Source organism: Corvus brachyrhynchos, unplaced genomic scaffold (genome assembly GCF_000691975.1).
Source record: "Corvus brachyrhynchos isolate BGI_N302 unplaced genomic scaffold, ASM69197v1 scaffold142, whole genome shotgun sequence".
In the NCBI taxonomy this organism is placed as follows: Eukaryota; Metazoa; Chordata; class Aves; order Passeriformes; family Corvidae; genus Corvus; species Corvus brachyrhynchos.
Genome location: NW_008237226.1, coordinates 3811406 through 3829691, shown reverse-complemented (window position 1 = coordinate 3829691; position 18286 = coordinate 3811406). Strand labels below are relative to the sequence as shown.

General features: G+C 39.2%; 1 protein-coding gene across 2 annotated transcripts in view; it reads left to right on the top strand.

Annotated features, from left to right (window-relative positions):
• The window catches only part of CDK6 (cyclin dependent kinase 6), a 136370-nt gene extending 123205 nt beyond the window's left edge, over positions 1-13165 (top strand). For both annotated transcript variants that reach the window (XM_017729289.1, XM_008629904.2), the window contains one exon: positions 899-13165. In XM_017729289.1, the coding sequence (XP_017584778.1) occupies positions 899-1045 (147 nt within the window). In that variant the 3' untranslated portion in view covers positions 1046-13165. The remainder of the gene's footprint in view (positions 1-898) is intronic.
• The last annotated feature ends 5121 nt before the right edge of the window (positions 13166-18286 follow it).

Genomic DNA, 18286 nt, shown 5'->3' with positions numbered 1-18286 from the left:
CTCTGGCCAAGGTTATCTCAACAGCAGATGATCCTCCAGTGTCCTCATGACTGCAGCCCCCAGCTGCAGACTACATCTGGACACTTGAAATGACAAAGGAGAAACACATCTGTTGTGCTTGCAGACAGCTTGGAAGTGGAAGCTAGACATGGGATAAGAATTAGATTCTGGGAACAACAAGGAATAATACATGGCAGAGAGCTCAGTGAGTGCGGAGGCATGATGGGAGGGAGGGAAGAAGAAAATAAATATCTATGCCTAGAAGGTGAGGTAGGAAAGAAATCTGTTCCTGGTAGGCAAAGAGATGATAACTGGGAGCCACTGATGAAAGGGGAGAGTAGGACTGAAAGTCACTGAATTAAATTTCTGAAGTTAAATGATAGAAGTTCTGACACAAGAAAAGAAAGGAGGACTAGGAAGTGGCTACACAAGGATGGTAGGAAGAATAATACATGGAGGTGGATGAAGCAAAGAGCAAGATATAAACACAAGGTTGGGGCAGAGATTTCAGTGCCAGCTGGACAAAGGCTGGGATACAGATGTGGAAGGAGGGCCATCGAAGTGCAGTGAGGAAGAAGAGGGAAAACCGAACACAGAACATAACCAGATGAAGGCTGTCCTGTGCATGTGAATTCAAGAAAAACTGTATTCTGGAATTTCATAAACTGTGAATACTTGAATTTTCTGGCATGTAATTTTTGAGGTGACCATACTCTTATTCTCTGACCCCACTGCTTGTTTTAATATGGATGATCATTGTGCACCACCTTCTGAGACCCTGTTGTGTCTCATACTGACCATGAACTGAAGGTGGTATGCATTAACGTATGTATGCAATGATAGCTAGCACTGTTACCTGTACATTTGAGCTAAAACCAACTTCTTTTCATACTTTCAGAAATGCTTAGCATTCAACCCAGCCAAGCGAATATCTGCATATGTTGCCCTCTCTCACCCATATTTCCATGATCTGGAGAAATTCAAGGAGAATATGGACTGTCACATGTCATCCAGCCAAAACTCCAGTGAGGTGAATGCATCATAAATGCTGACTGAAGAGGAACCATAAATGAACACAACATGTAGCTGACAAGGCCACTGTCCCATACAAGCCACATAGCTGTCCTAGCGAAGATCATTATTTGGAGGTTTTATGCACTTGCCTTTTATTTTGGGATTGTGATGTGCTTATCCATGGAAATCAATCTAGTTTACTTTTATCAGCAGTGCAAGGGCCGGGGCTTTGACCTGCTCCTGTTGCAGCTTTATGTTTGTTTTGGTTTTGTTTTGTTTATCTACCTGGGAAAACTCCAGACGAAGAGAAGCTGCTGACCAGTTTTGCTGCCATTTTATCCTTCTAATATTGAATGTTGCCAGTGTTTGATGATTGAGTCACTGCCAAAACATGATGCAATTTCTCTCTCTCTCTAGCTGCTGAAGCATGATTTGGTACTTCTTTATTATTATTGTTACGTGATATTTAAAGAATGGCATTGAAATATCAGATCTCTGCAACCTGCAGTTAAGTGATACATGCGTTAATACATCCAGCTACTGTTCATTCATAGCATATATGCAGGTGCTTCCCCACTTGAAAACTTGGATGAATTAATTTATCATTTCATTGCTCTATAAAAGTAACAGTGATGATGATCATAATAAATGTCTTGGCTTTTAGGTTTTTTCATACACAAACAGGTTATTATTTAGCTATGTTTGTGTGCACATTTCAAAAAACTGTCCTGTTCTTACTGTTTCAGTTTCCAAATGGTCAGTTTGTGTTGAAATGCAGACACATTCTGGTCCATCATCTGACCCATCATTCCCCCTTGGAAACAGCTGCAAGCATATTTTCTTCATCTCATTCCAAATAATTTTCTGGTGTCCAGCTCAAAGACATGAGCAGAGCCAATGAAAATCAGTACAGATTTTTGCCTTCAACCTGTTTTCATTGTCAGCCAAGAAGGAAAATAGAAAAAATATTTCTGGTTCAGAAGCAGAGAATCCTATACCTGTAACAAGCACAGAGAAGTATTTGTGCTGCATTGTACGCTGTATACTGTGCTGCTTTACCTGCAACACCCCCCGGTGCATCACAAGTGCATGAACATTGGTGTTTCAAAATCCCTCACATGTCACTTACTAAGCAGGCTTGTTTTCTACGCAGAATTGCATGACCTTCTCTCCTAAACCACCATGTGGGGACACTGGCACATGCCTCTCCACTAAGGTTAATGTGCTATTATTGAATGTCAAAATGACTAAGCAATTCACTTGTCTTTATAGCACAGTTATTTTAAATATTACCTGAAATTTTTATATTTAGTATTTTTACCTTAACTAAAATATATTTTCAGTATTTTGAAAAGAAACTTTTATTTTTTTAATACTGTACTGGGGAAAAAGAAGTATTTTAAATCCATAAAAGCTGTTCCCTAGCATGATTTCAGTGCATTTACCTGGACATGACCTGGGGGGGAATATTGGTCCAATGAATACAGCTGATGCTAAGTGAGGCAGCCAGCTTTGCTTACTCCTGTGACAGTCCCTTAGGCTTCTCTCTTCCTCATCTCTATTTCATCTTCTCTAGATGGTGAGCCAGCATTACATCCTCATCCGTGGCATGCTTGGCAGAAGCAGGTCCTTAGCAGTGAGCTGGGCAATGTAACTTTTCCAGTTGTGACAGGGGTATTTGTAGCCATCTCACTGGCAGGTCTCTCCTGTGGCAAACTTCACTGTTAACTGCATTTCAGGTATCTGCACTGTCTGGGTCATGGTCCACTGCTAGGATAGTAAGTGGATCTTATCTGTCTCCTGGATAAAGCTTTTTGTTACTGTTAGACACTGAAGTGTGTTTTACATGGTTAAATTAGGTCTACTTTAAACAAGCCAGATTTTAAAAGGACCACTTGGATGCTTGCACGCAGTGGGCTGTGCTTTTCTTTATGCCCAGAATGAGGCTGTGGAAAACGTAACCAGCATGAACAGGCAAGTTGCAAATTAGGCCTGGCAAGAGCATACACGAGGTATCTGCACACAGAGATATCACAGATGCATAACATCAGAATTTTGGAAGCTCTGTGAGCAGCAAGCTGAAGGCCAGGGAGCTGTCACAGCAGCAAACCTTCTAATCTTGGCCTTGCCTTTGTCATTCTCTCTGTTCCTACACCCTAGGGGAGCTGCAGACCCACTGCACTGATATCCAACAGTATCCCTGTATGGGTCAGTGGACCTGAGCGTGAATAATTTTTAATGTTCACAGGGAAAGATGGGCCAGAGTGAAATTTTTGCTAATAATTTTTAGACACTAATTTAGAACAACAAACCGAGCCAAAAGTCAGGGGACTCTTGCAACAGTAGCAATTAGAAAAGTTTTCTACGGAGTTTAGCACTTTTGAAAACATTCCACATTTTACCTAGCGCTGAGCTATCTATAGTACGTACATACCTTATCAGGTCATTCAGCTGCTGTGCCTTCCCAGCAACTGCTCAGGGAACTCTCCCAGAGCTCTCCACCAACTAATACAGGGTGAAAATGTAGAGGAGATGATATTTTCCAAATTGGGCTTAAAACTTTCAGAGAGAAACGTGCATCTGTTCCATGTAAGAATCTGTTCTATTAAGCTTAGCAAAGCTAAAGAATAAAGAAAGTGTTTGCTGATTGTAGACACATTATTAGGGTAAAAACAGAAAGGAGGGGAGAGAACACTTTAAGCCAAAGGTTAGTGTTGGCCCAAAAACGAATGAGAATGTGGAAATCACAAGGAATTTAGCTACTGGAGCAGTGTTTCCCAATCGTAGTATCAAAGAGCTAAGAAAGCAGCAGAGAAAAACAGGGGCTGGCTTACGGAATCAGAAGCAGAGCTGCTGCAACATGGTGCTGTATGTTGTCTAATATAGTAGGATCAGGTTATAAATGAGACTATTCAGGAGAACAGTTTGCAAAAGGCTGCATTAATGGTCGCATTTTGGAACATCTTTCCACTGGGAATGGCAGGAACAAAACCAAGAAATCTAAGTTCTGTCTTGGCAGGGTTAGGGAAAATATTTCTCTAATGGGGTCCTTGTGGTAGCAAGGGCCTGGTTGCAAAGGACCAACAATTTTTCAAATTACCTCTTTTTCCGGATCTCTTTAGGAAGAAATTCCATTTGACATGCCATAGGCTTAATCTTATTCCAGTCTTCCTTGCCAAACCATGTGGAGCTTCACTTACACTAGTAAACTGAGAAAGCCTGTTCTCTGGCTGGGCAAAGCACTGTCATTGGCTAATACCATGCCAGGAATCATGTTTATAGTTAGACAGCACAGACAACTGGGGGACTGTGCTCAAATCCATGCCCTTGCTCTTCTTATTTTACTGGTATAGCTCTAGTATTTTAGTACCTTTACTCATTACTGCCATATGTGTAGGATGTAGGAATTGTGTATGTGAAAAAGAAAGTGCTGTGATGAAAACTCTTTGTACACCTTTAAATAAGACTTCAGAGTGCAATTCTTCTTAGTGATAACTAAGCCTGTATGTCTTCTGTTCAACAGGAGTGGTTCAACAGCAGCTGAAAAGTGCTGAATAACAAAAGATGTATTAAGTATAGCTCCTAGAACACCCACAACCAGGCACTGTGCTCTTCTTAGCGGAGAACAGGGTGTTCTAAGTAATGAAAGGAGAAGTTTCTATCTCCCACCAACCTTTTTTTTTCCTTTTAATCACTACTACATAATTCTTCAGAAAAAGCCACACTCAATAGCCAAGGACAGAATCACCAAAGCCAGCTAGTGAAGTGCTGATTGCTGAACTGTAGCAATCCATCAGGTGCAGCCCTTTTCTCTTCTCCCTGTCCACGCTCACACCAGCCTTCCTGTTCTTCTCCTTCAGCTCCCTTACATAAACAGGTTTCAGTGATGCTCACAGGTGCTATTTCCAGCAAGATTCTTCCAAATTTTCCATAGCTACACAGTGTCAATGTCCCCTACATTCCTGTTACCAAATGTAGCTTCTTTTAGTCCCACAGCTTAAGTCAATGATGAGACAAGAACTTTGTGCACCTCCTTGCTTAGGCTTAGTTTCGTGTACCCCGTGTTGTCTTCTGTGTGGTTAGTAAAATTCTAAAAATAGGATTTGTGCATATTTCTGTGTAGGCTATGCCCACACTCCAGGTTTTTTTCAGCCTATTAGTGTCTGATAGGCTCAATAATTGAGCATCTTTTCCTGCTGTTTCTGTTTTAAAACACACCAAAAAATGAGGGTGTCATGTTTGCAAAAAAAAGAAATTTAGTGCTATGTGTACAGAGCCTTTTTAATGAAAGGAATCACTAAATTGCAGCATTTGGACATCTTCTGCATAGGGGAGGGTTTCTAGCATGATAACTCTTACTTGGTTTTTATACTTAGTGGTTGTTTTGGTGAATAAGAAGAAAATATTGTGCCTTGCTGCTTTTCACAGGTTTACTCACTGTCTTTGAAAAGCATGTTTTATTATACATATAATTCTTTCTGCTGTTAGGTATTAGACCAACTTTAATATGGAAAATAAAGAGAAAACATGCTGTTTTGGCCTTTTAGCCAGCAAACTCAGAGCACTTACCTGACTCACAACTGAAAACACCTCAGTTGTCAAATATGTATATGAATGAGAAACCATACAGTTTGGTTTTAAAGGCCACATAAATTAATTATGTTCCATATATAAGACACATTTGAATAATGAGGAAGTTTATTCTAAGAACTCTGTTTTATAGAAAGAACCACTTGGCTAGTATTTTTCATATACAGTAGGTTCAGGAATAGACTTTTATATACAATGTGAATTAGAAGATAACTAGGCTATTTGAGTGATTTTGTTGTTTTGTGCTTGAAGCTTGAATTGATTGCAAGCTTAGGAACCTAACATATTTATTTTATTGCTTCAAAACTGCTAAATATCAAGATCTTTTTTTATGTTAACAGGATTTCACACTTTTTTTAATGTGTAAATTATTTTCTTGAAATTAGTATGTTAGAAAAAGCATTTTTCCAAACTGCAGTAGTAGAGGAAAATTTAAGAAATATATTTTTACTTTCACAGAGAGGTGAAATCTTCAATAACTGACTATCAATAAGCTATCACTTTTACTTCCTTTTGATTACTAAGCCTTGAGTATACAGGTTACTTTGAATGAAGAAAAAATTCAGAAACAGTCTCTAGAAGAGTAAATGGGATTTTATATGTTTAAGCTTCCAATTTTATTTTCATATCTATTTTTTTGTGCAAGTACAGTTCAGATGTACAAAAACATGACTACAATTTTAACAGTCCAACAGTCTGTAGGACTCAAATTGGAGTTTTATTTGTGAGCTGTTTGTTTTCTTATCTGTGTCTTGCAAATTATTAGATAATGGCTGTAATACAATTCTAGTTTCTGGACTAGACTCTGTAACCATCAAGTCTCAATAATTTATGTAAAACAGAAAGAAGCTTTCTCATTGATTTTAATTAACTAGGCCATTAAAAGAAGAAAGATGTGGACATATAAACTGACAAATATACTATTGCTATATTATTTCTTCCCTTTAGTTTGAAGCTTAGCAAGTATTGCATACTGATGTGCAATATATACATTTTAAGAACCATAAAGACCACTTAAGAGTAGTGTGCACAAATAAGATGAAAAATGGCTCATTAGACTCTCCGAGAAACCAGCTGAAAATCATTACTTTAGCTGTAACACTCAAAATTTTGAAACTCATATATTTTCCCATTAAAAAGTATTCTGGAAAAAATTATGTGTTATGTTTTTAATTCAGTGATAGGCACCCAAACAAAACTGAATCAAGTGGAAACTTGTTCTCAAAAGTGATTCTTCCAGGCCAAGTAGATACCATCAGTTCTTCATGTATTCATCAGAAACAAAAATTAACCAGCACCATTCTCAGATGAGCTTTTTGCTTTCTGGGCAGAAAAACCCAAGGTTGCTGTGAGTAAAGTTAGTGGAAAATTTGCTTTGACTTAAAAGTCCTGTGAAAACTTCTGTAATATTTGGATTTCCAGCCTTCATTGAAGGACCATGCAAAACAGAAAGATAAATCAAAAGTCCTTAACCATGTGGTCTTTTTCCCTTCACATTGCATATTTTATCTGTTAGAATATATTGGTGGGTTTTATCCAGCCCAATGTTAATGAGACTTCTGCAAGGCTAGAGAAAGTAAGAAGTTCTGCTATAGTATTTTGATTGTTGGTGATTGTGATAGAGCAGATTTTTTGTTTCCAGAAAGGATCAGACAAAATATATGGCCTTCTTTGAAAAAGAGAAAAGAAAAAAAAAAAAGGGGGGGAAAAAAAGCGCCCACAAATAACTGACACTTGGTAAAGATTAAAAAGGAGATTTGGAGATTTTAAGGAACTATTCGGAAAATACTGTCAGGATGAGTGAAAAGGAGCATACTTTTAATGTGAAAAATGTAAATGCAAACAATGTGTATTAAATAAGCATTGAAACTGATAGGGTTTTATGGAAGAAAAGCATCCAACTATGAATTTATTCAAACTACCACTTAAATGTTCATTTGCACTAAAGCAACCGGTACTGTTTGAAAGGAGATGGGAAAACACATCACGTTAAACTCGTGATTTACTTTGGTGTCTACAAGGATGTGTCGTAAAGCTCTCAAGCTCACTGTCCATTTTTGAGCAAGCCAAATTCACATTCACACTATTAGCTTTCTGCACCTTAAACCCATCCACATGCCTGAAAAAAACCCATTTTCTGGTGTTTACATGGATACTTGCTCCCACTGTCATGCTCATGTTAAATCCAGACAGAGAACAGTCTCTGCCACTGAATGAAAAATGAATTTTCACAGACTGACAGATTCCTTTGTACAATTATTCCTAAAGGGTTTGAAATGAATGTTCAACAATATGGAGCCCTTCATTTTATTCCATGTTTCACACATACATCATGTTATGCTAATTCTCAGCCTTTTTTAAAAAAAATTAAGCTCCAGTTCTTTAATGTTAGGATCAATTTTGAGTAGCTAGATGCAGGAGGAAAATTGTGATGTGATGGAAAGATAGAAAAAATGGGCAGAGAGTAGGAGAGTTCGCAAGTGAGTTTGACTATGTGGAAAAATTACATATAAACATAGGGGGAAGACTTTTTTCCAGTTGTTTTGTTTTCTCCTGTCATTCACTTTCATAAGCATAAGATGATAAAGCAAGACTCATGAACAGGATTTTAGTTCCAGATACTTATGCCAACTCAAGTCATGAGTTCCAGTGCAGTTCTTCAACATAGCAACAGCTCTATTTTTTAGATTTTGCATAAGCTAGAGCTTTTTCTGGGTAGATATAAAAAAAGGTCTTATGTGACAGCTTGAGAGCAGATTAAGCTGTCCACAGAGACAGTGGCTGTAGTTCAGCTGCAGACACTGGAGAATGCACAGCTCTGCTACAGGAGAGGCACTGACACTGTCTATTAGTGTGCAGTGTTGTGCATTAGACGTTGACTCCTGCTCCAAAGTGAAAATCCTTTGGTCATCCAAAATAGTATGGTTTTGCACAGTTGGATTTTGATAAGGTTATCCACATGGAGGTTTTGCTGGATGAGTCCAGGTGGATCACCATCTTACAGGAGCACGTATGAGAGCTTAGCAAGTCTGTCTGACACCCAGTGTAAATAATAATGCAGATCATCTGCTATGGGAAAAGAAAATACTTTTTGTAGGCTGTGGAGTAGGAATGAGCTTTCTGAGCTGCTCTGCCGACATGAGAGCTACTGTTAACTATTGTTATGCCACCTCCAAAAATGCAGAATAGGAGGGCTGCATGGCATTTTGTTGTGTTCAGACTATGTGCGTGGGTGGCAGGGTAAGTGTTGGCACAGAGTGGCCGATTTTGGTCCTTCCATTAAGCATGAGCAACTAGGCTTGGCACAGAGACAAATTTCACAGTTCCAGGGACGGGAAACCTCTAATTCTACACAGTAGTTCTCTGGCACTTGTTAAATACATGTAGTGATAGATCACTCAGCCACTCAAGCAGTCCTCTCCTTATCCCAGATCATCCTTCTGTGACACTGTGAAGGAAGCCCTGAGGTGTCTACCTCAGCAGTTTTCCAACTTTCCTGCTTCCTCTCACTACAGCAACAATTACCTATCATTTGCATCTCACCCTGCTGGTACTCCCACTACCACTGAAGTAGCTGTGAGCTAAATTACTGCCTTGTGACTCTGCAGCTTCCAGTCTTGGCCAGCCAGTGATTTGTACTCTAGTTTTTCCTTGCTTCTCATTAGGAACAGGGAAGTAGTACAGTAGAATATGGCAGAGTGTGTGCTACTTTCACACTTTTTGGTTCAAGCAAAGCAATGAGCTAGAATAGATTAGATTGAACATAATGTTCAATTGGTCAGCCAGAAAAGCTTTTGATTCAGAAGCTCATGTACTAAATACAGAAGATCCCTGAAAAACTGTCTGTGATGCACATTTTTACAAGAGCACACAATGATGCTCCTGTTACACAGAAGTTTTCTATGGATACAAACAAGACTAGCAATGCCAGCCTCCTACTGCTTACCCTGCTTCCCCTCACCTTCCCCAAGATCACTATTCCCAGGGAGAGGATTCCTCCCAGCATGGGGTGGAGCAACTGTGAAACAGTCCCCAACTCTCAAGACAGGTTGTATTCATGTAGCTAATCAAGCTCATTCCCTTTTGGCTATGGCAGTTTAAAGTACAGACCCTGCCACAAGTACTAGGCACAAGCAAACCTTAACTGCCAAAATATTCTCCTGAGGAAAGGTCTTCCCATGATCTAAAGGGGACAGTATGTTTACTGTTTCTGTGACAGTTGACTTTTATTTTTTGTGTTTTAAACAGCACCGATATAAGAACTCCCCTGAGAAAACTCTCCCACTACACAATAGGGATGACACTGAATTCTGGACATTCTGTGGGAAAAGACAAAATGCTGTATTTGGGGTAGATGGTGTGTATCTCGATCAATCATCCTTCATCTGTGATAGAAAATCCACTGAACTGGGTTTAAAATACAGCCTGAGTCTGCAGCATACTAGTAAAATGAGCAGTGTTTTTCTAACAAGACCAAAACCCTCCATGATTTCTTGCAGGGACTTTATCTTGGAGTCCCTTTTAAGAAAGGTGGCCGTAACCATGAGTTGCAGCTACGACAAAAGGTACATCAGAAATTGGATGCTGGCAAGAAGTTTGTGGATGTGAGGCTGTACAAGGTGGCTTAGGTAAGCTCAGGGGGGATGTGTTTGTGTGAAAGTATTGGTTGCCGTGCACATTTTGAACTGAAGTTACCTATCATAACATGATAGAAGGACTGCAGCATCATGAGATCAGAGGCTTTTTCTCCTTAGATGTCTAGCAACCCTGTGGTGTTCCAGCTTTGTTGTATTTTGATTTGTTTTATTTCACCTCCACCACACACATTCTCCTTTCTATTTTGCATAGTAAGTTGAAAAGAAAAGCATTACCCTATAGTATACCATGTCACAAAGAGAGAAGGCCAGCACTGTCTGAAAATTTTGATCACTTTGTAATAGTCAATATTAAGGGAATCATAGAATATGCTGAGTTGGAATGGACCTGTCAGGATCATTGAGTCCAACTCCAAGAATCACACCATGTGCCTAAGAGTGCTGTCTGAACACCTCTTGAACTCTCTCTGAACCAGGCTTGGTGCTATGACTCCTTCCCTGGGGAGCCTGTTCCGGTGCCCAGTCATCCCCTAGGTGAAGGATCTTTTTCTGATATCCAACTTAAACCTCCCCTGACTCAGCTTCTAGTCTTGTCACTGGTCATGAGAGTGAAGTTATCTCTGTTTCTTTCCAACAAATGGAATTCAACACCCATCTGCCTTTTATTAAGCACTGTTAAAAACCTCACTGTCATTCTTCACAGTGTTCAGAATCTCTTTGCCAGGAGATTGAACTCCCTTCCTACAACCCATTTGGAGTCACAGAACTGTGAGCAAATGAAGTTTACATTATGACAGTGCTTTTCGGTAAGGAGTGAGAGCCAGTTCCAAGTGAAACATGGACTGAAAGTCTCAAGGAGTCTTAGCCAGGCACCATTCACAGGCAAGGCAGTCCCTTGTGCTAGGGCAAGAAACACATTTTAAAATACTTGAGATAGGGAAAATATAAAGGTGCCATTTATTTTTCCAATAGCATCTGTTTTCTTAACAAAGCTGTATAATTTTGGCTCTGAAACCAAGCCCACAGATGAACATTCATTTGTTCCTTGCAGTCTTTGATTTCCTTGTAAATTCCTCACAAGCCTTCAGATTAATGTATTTATGGTCCATTTCATTCCAATTCATTTAAGTGGTCTATATCTGCCCTTGAATCTCATATGAATTTTATTGTTAATGTAATATTTTGCTGCATTACTTTGAACAGCTTTAAAAGTATAATGTCTTCGAATGCTCTAGGTAAAGAAAAGTTACACCCTCAAAATGCTGTGTTACAAGTTGGAACTGTATACTTTGGAAGTGATGTTTGTATTATAACTCCCAAAGGCATCACAGGGTGCTTTCTTCTGTATGTCTTGTCTTCTGCTTTCTGTGTTACAGTGTGTATTTGTACTTCCTCACTAGCTTGATACTCTTCAGTCTGAAGGCCTAAGTCTGCAAAGACACAAATACTGTACCTCAGCTGAGCAGTCCCAGAGAGCAGAGAGGGCTTAGTCGGCTGAGTATAGTTGCTCACAAAAAGTACTTGCAGAAAAAGGCTTTCCTTTAGTAACTGACTGTAGTTGTGAGGACACATGGTTAATAACAGCACCAAGACACCAGGAAATGGAGTCTGTGTTTATTGAAGATGTGGACACATTTATCTTCAAGTTATTTGACATTAATCTAAATTATTGCTATTATGATTTAGTATATCATTTCTTATGAAAACACATTAGTCCTGTGAAAGGGTAGTTGCAAAAAAAAATGTGTTGAGTCTTGCTGCTTTATTGTTTATTTGCATTTAGTATATATTTTGGTTGTTGAAGTGAAGCTAGCTTCTTAGAGAGGCTGGAAGATAGATCAGTCTGAAAAAAATCATAAATAAGCTTCATACTTGTACATTGAGTTTTGCAACTAGAGTAGTATATGTGTTCAGATTTAGTATTTTTTATGCGTTAGAGCATTTTTGTTTGTTTTAATATGTAAAGGAATAACCAGATTACTTTGAAATGCTATTGTAGAGCTAATTTTACACATAGTGGGGGAATGTTGTCTGAAAAACTAAAATTAGAAAACATTACATAGGCTGCCTTTGGCTTTAGTTTGTTTCTAGAAGGCCCAGCAAGTATCTGTTGATTCCAGATGCTTAAGCCAGGGGCCAAGTTTGTGCAGCATCTTGAAACTGAAGAAAGTTTTCTTGCAGTGGTAAAGTTGCCCATCTGGGCTTGAAGTAAGATTGATGCCTAAACAAAAGCATAAAGGCAGCAAATTTAGGTGCTGGTTTGTTTTGGGGTTTTTTTCTGGATGGACAATTGCATGAAATAGGATTGGAGATTCAGAGTATTTAAAATCATTCAGTGTGATTTACTCTTGTTGTAATTCCACTGACTACAGTTAAATTAAACCAAGAATTTGGCCTTGTAAGTCTACGGATTTCAGTGTCAGGCAGCTCAGGTCTATATAAAGATACTTAAGCTTAGTAAATCAGCAAGAATACTATATAAATTGTAATGTGTGATAAAAATCTTAACTCTAGTTCCATTATTTCTCAAAAAAATTCTATTCATTGCTTTTTTTATACAAAAGGTCAGAATTGCACTTCTTAGTGGCATTGAGAGATGTGGAGAAAAGCAGGATGCTGGTACAGAAATGTATCAGAAATAAGATTCAGTTCTTACTGCTCCATGTGTGCCTACCTTACACATTACAAATCCCACTGAAGTTGACAGAAGTCATTTAAAGTTAAGCCTGTTTGTAACTGATGAAATACTGGTTTCAGAATCTGCAAGATAAGTTATGTTCTCAAAAGGCATTATTAAAACTTGTTTCATGTTTACAGAATACTATGAACAGTGATGACAGCTTCTGAGACACATCCAGAGTAACTTTATTAATTGATATTACACCAGACCAACGTCCATTAGCAAATCAAAATCTCTCTCAGTACCTTCATTTCTCAGTACAATTTAAAAAAAAAAAAAAAAAAAATCAGAAAATTAAAACAGCTGCTAATGCTGTTTGGCTTAATTTTTTTCTCTTTTTTCTCCTTTTTTGTCATAAAATACCATTTGCTCTGGAGTTGTCTAGGATTTGATAATTCAAGGAGAGCATGCAAAGCAGTTTGGAATACATTTCTTCATTCACTTTGGGGCATATACTCAGCTGGTGAAAATCACCATAGTCCTGTTGAATTCTACAGCATTGTATCAGTGTAAACCAGTGCAACAGTTGGCATGTCAGGTTTTAGCATTTCAAGTCACTTTACCTACATATGCAGTAGGATTCTGTTTTGCAAGATGGAAAGTTACCTACAGTGCAAACTGTACTACCTAGACTACCATTGATACCTATTCACAGGACATGATTTCACTGTATCATTTCATACTTGAAATTCATGATGTTCTTTTAATCAGGGTACAAACATGAAAAGGTGCATGTGTTACTGTTTCTTTTAAAGGTGCATCATTTTGTTTTTTATTCTGTGTGCTTAATAGTTACTAGTCAGTGTTCTTTACATTCTTTACATTCAGCATTAAAATCACTTATGTGTGAATTACAGTATCACCTGCAGAGGTACAGAAAAATGTAACAGTGATTTCTTGAATTGTTACTCAAATATACTGGTTTACCTTTTAGTCATCAATATGATATCAAGGGGCTACAGCATGTGAACTGTGGTATATAAAAGTCTTGCACCATTGCTGTACAGGAAATCTTGCAGAGTCTCTCCTCTTCTTGCACAGCTGCTGATTACCATATACACATTGGGGAAAAGTATGTTTCTGCTGTACAGAATGGCTGGGAAGTAACACAGACACTTGGAAACTCTAGAGCTCCCTTTGCAAGCTTTTGAACAAAGCCCTTTGATCTAACTGCATGCCTGCTCTGTGTCCCAAATTTCACCCTGTGGGGCTTTCTGCTTTAAGAACACCCTCAGCTGGGGCTACTTTACGTTGACTGCATTGAAGTTCATCGGAGCATGCACCTTCCCGTATTAACATATTCCATAGCTTTTACAAGTTTGTAAAGATGGTTGACTGCAAAACTAATGTGTCAATACAGCAGAATTAAATTAAGGCACACAGAAAGGTTATCAATAATGTATTATATCAGAATTACAGTCATTTGGAACTGAACGTTTTGCTGCTGGCAGTGCAAGAAAAGCAAAGTTGTGTATTTATTGTTGGGTGCTGAGGGTTCAGTATGAAAATCAATATAATAAAAATTTTCAGTGTCTAGTTCTCTTTAGTTCCCAAATTATTGAAAAGTAAAAAGGCAAAAAATTAGTTTTGTATTTAAAACTGCTTCACCCTTCTAGCTATATTTTTCTTTTATCTAAAAATGTAAAATTAATACAAATGCAGTAAGTATTCTATATTAAATACAGAAAATTAGCAACATTGGTTTCTAGTTTTTATGTTTCCAAATGTTTTTCTCAACACCCTGTGTATTCTAGAAAATCAACAAACACACACAACCAGACACACAAACATAAGCACATGCACACCTTTTCCAGCACCTTACTATATACCAGCTTTATAAAAATCTACCCTCATTTATTCCAGTTACTCATTCCTAGGTGTTTTGCTTACCTAGGATGAATTCCATTTAAAAAAATTAAAATCTGAGAGTTTACTTTTTCTTTCAAAGACCAAACATTGCTGCAATTGCTGGGGATGCTGTATGATTCAGCACTGGTCTGTTTTTACTGAATCTGTGTTTTGGTTTAGGCAGACTGTGCTTTAATTCAGCTATAATGGCTCTCAGTTGTCATGAACTCCACTATTTTTCCCAAACGTTACTTGATCCAGCTGTTGTGCTAAACGTGCATGGTATTTTTGTATTCCTAAAAATTCTGCTGTTTTCATCTTTTAAGGAGCTGAGCACACTTTATTGATTGACTGTTTTTTCTTGATTGGCTATAAATATGACTAGGAACAATTCTGGGTATATAGAAACAATAAAAGTGTATGTTTTGAGTCAAACACAAAATAACACATCAGACTCTTAGAACGAGCTGCATTTTTTCTGGTTTTACTTCAACCAAAAAGTCCTCATCAAAACACCTCAAATACAGCTTTGGCTGATTGTAAATTTCATTAAGCTCTCTTTAGAGCAGGATACAAGTAGCTTCTACTAATGCAGCCTCCAAGGAGCCAGCCTATAGAGGAATCTGAAAACTAGCAGCTCAAGCATTCAAAGAGATGTCAGCTTCTGGATGAAAGCTGACAGAGGGACAGAAATGACTGCAGAGCTAACCAGACCCTAAAGCCTCAAAGGATTATAACTTAGAATCAAAACTTTGTGCTGCCCTTAGAACCCTGAGGGAACTATGAAAGTCTTTTACAAGCATAGTAACATAAACTGCAGGTGCGACACAGACTTAAATAAAAAGCTGCCTTTACATTATGTGACATTCCAAATTGGTCTTTAAGCACATTATAAGATTATGAACAGCAGTCCGGCCAGGGACAGACACAAAGTGAACTGCAGTGAGGCCAGAGTCACAAATACCCATATTAGCCATAGCTAATGCATGAAAAAATGCATGAAAAAGGGAAAAATCATGGAAACATGTAACATTACATAAAAGCTACCATAGGGATCTGAATACTGTCTGGTGCTTTATCTGATCGTGCTCAGAGCAAGACATCACAGAAGAAAATCCAACAGTCTCGACAATTATGGAACAAATTCTTCACATGGGAATTTTCTTCCTAGCCCTCATCTGTGAGAAGGTGAGTTCTTAAGACCCAATTATGGAAAAGAAAATTATATTAAAAAAAAAAAATCCAGTAAGCCAAATACTAAGAACTTTGTAGGAAAAAGCACAAATGTTACTCTTCCCCTTACCCACATAAAAGTTCTTATACTCTTTGCCTCAAAATTATCTAATGACACTAGGTGTCACATCTGTTAGCACCATAGAAACAAATGTTCATTTAAAAATAATTTAAAATGCATTGTCTATCATTTGCCTGCCATTTGCTGAAAAACGGAAAGTAAGATTTTTTCAGTATTTGTATGAGTTCTCATTTTGAACTCATCAGTTGTGTTGCTCCTCCACCTCCCATCCCTTTGATAAACAAGGTCATCTTTTAGTCTCCTAGCACACAGAAGTCCTTTCCCTAAGTATTTTCAACCATTTTTAGAAATCTTATTTGTCTGGCTGGACTTTCAAGCCTTTGTAGCCCGGGGAAGAAAAGCTAATTGGGGTCTAATTAAAGTACTGTGGAGTGCCTAGCACAGGACTCCCTCCTCCCCAGTGCCTGCATAGGGAGGGACCCCGCACCCCTGCCTTCCTGCCATGGCAAGTCTTCCTATTTCCAGGAAGAGATGTGCTCACAGCACAAAGCGTGGGATGAATAAACTCTCTTAGCTCAACTTTGGTCAAAACATTTCTGAAGAGTCATTTTGTCCTGGCAGACTTGACGCAGCCTGGGCATTACCTCTGCTGCTGCAGCTGAGCCAAAGCCCCCAGAGCCCTGCAGCCCGACTGCTGTGCCAGCACGGGGACACACACAGCTGTGCCCCAAACTTGTGGCCACCCTTCAGCCTCCCAGGGCTGCCACAGCACTGGGGACAGCCTACACATGTGCAGTGCCATGGGGGAGCCACCTGAAACTGGATTGCTTGGGGGTAACTCCAGAATCGTCCAAATCTGAACATGCATTTTACGGCAAGGACTTCACCATGTTTCACACTCCTAATCTCATTTTGTATGTATTTTAATGCAATTTATTTATTTTGCTTTCAATGTACTTTGCCAGTGTTGCAGGCAGCTCAGGGAGAACTTCTGCCTGGTGTGTTTCCAAAGTAGCCATCCATGTTTTAGAGCATAGCAGCTGTTTTCTGAGGAATAAAAGTTCTCTTATGCACTATCTTGCAATTTTGAACACTAAATTTAATTTGCAACTGAACAAATTTTACTTGCAAATCTAGTATAGTCAGTTTCTTAGTTTCCTTCTAGTTCCTCACAGGCTGCTCTTGGTTTTACTAAGCAATTTGGTATCACAAATTCCCATGGGCTCGCCAATTTTTCCAGCTCTTCCCAAGTATGAAGACAGTAAAGCTATTTCAGTAACAAAACTCATTTGTGCTTGGTATGATTAACATATTAACATGTGATTACTTTTCTCCATTTTTACAAAGCTGTGACTAACATACAGTAATTTTTAATGGTAATGCTTTGAGAAAAGAACATTTCAAACTCTGAGTAGATCCCGATAACTCTGGGCTTGTCTTAGCACTTCCATTAACCTAATGTAATATTAACCCTGCCGATATAATGCTTTATTTTGTAGTGCAGATGGCTAACGAGGGATGAGTACACACTTTTTTTTCCTCTTTTTCTTCCCTCCCTCCCGCCGAAATGGGGCCCAATTTCATTGAATTCTACGTCACACAGGCTGCTATTTCATCATACCTTGGTCTATGCATCTATCGACGGCAAAAAAGAAAAGGGAACACTGCGGTTCCCTCTGTAACTGACCACTAGATGGATCAAGAGGAGAGAAACCTCTCACCAAGAAACCTGCCCTCTCCTGGGAGGCGGATTCTAGTCGGGCTCCCCAGGGTACAAGTGCACATTTACATTTCACCAGCGCTTCCCTTAGAGCTGCTCCCCGCTCCCCCCCACAAAGGCTGTCCCGGCGCTTGCCCCGCCGGCGGCTCCTCAGTACAAGGGAGACATGGAGCTCCTGGAACGGGTCCAACGAAGGGTTACAAAGATGGGGAAGGGACAGGAGCATCTCTCTTAGAAGGAAAGGCTGAGGGAGCTGGACCTGCTCAGCATAAAGAATAGACTGAGAGGGGACGCCATTAATGTGTATAAATATCTAAAACGGGGGTGCCAAGAGGATGGACCAGGCTCTTCTCTGGTGTCAGGCAATAGGACACGAGGCAATGGGCAGAAACTGATGCACAGGAAGTTCCTCCTGAATATGAGGGTGAGCTTCTTTACTGTGCTGGTGACCGTGCACTGGAACAGATTGTCCAGAGAGGGTGTGGAGTCTCCCTCAGTCGCTGGAGATATTCAAGAACCGTCTGAACACAATCCTCTATCATGTGCTCTAAGACGACCCTGCTTAATTAGAGAAGGTGGACCAG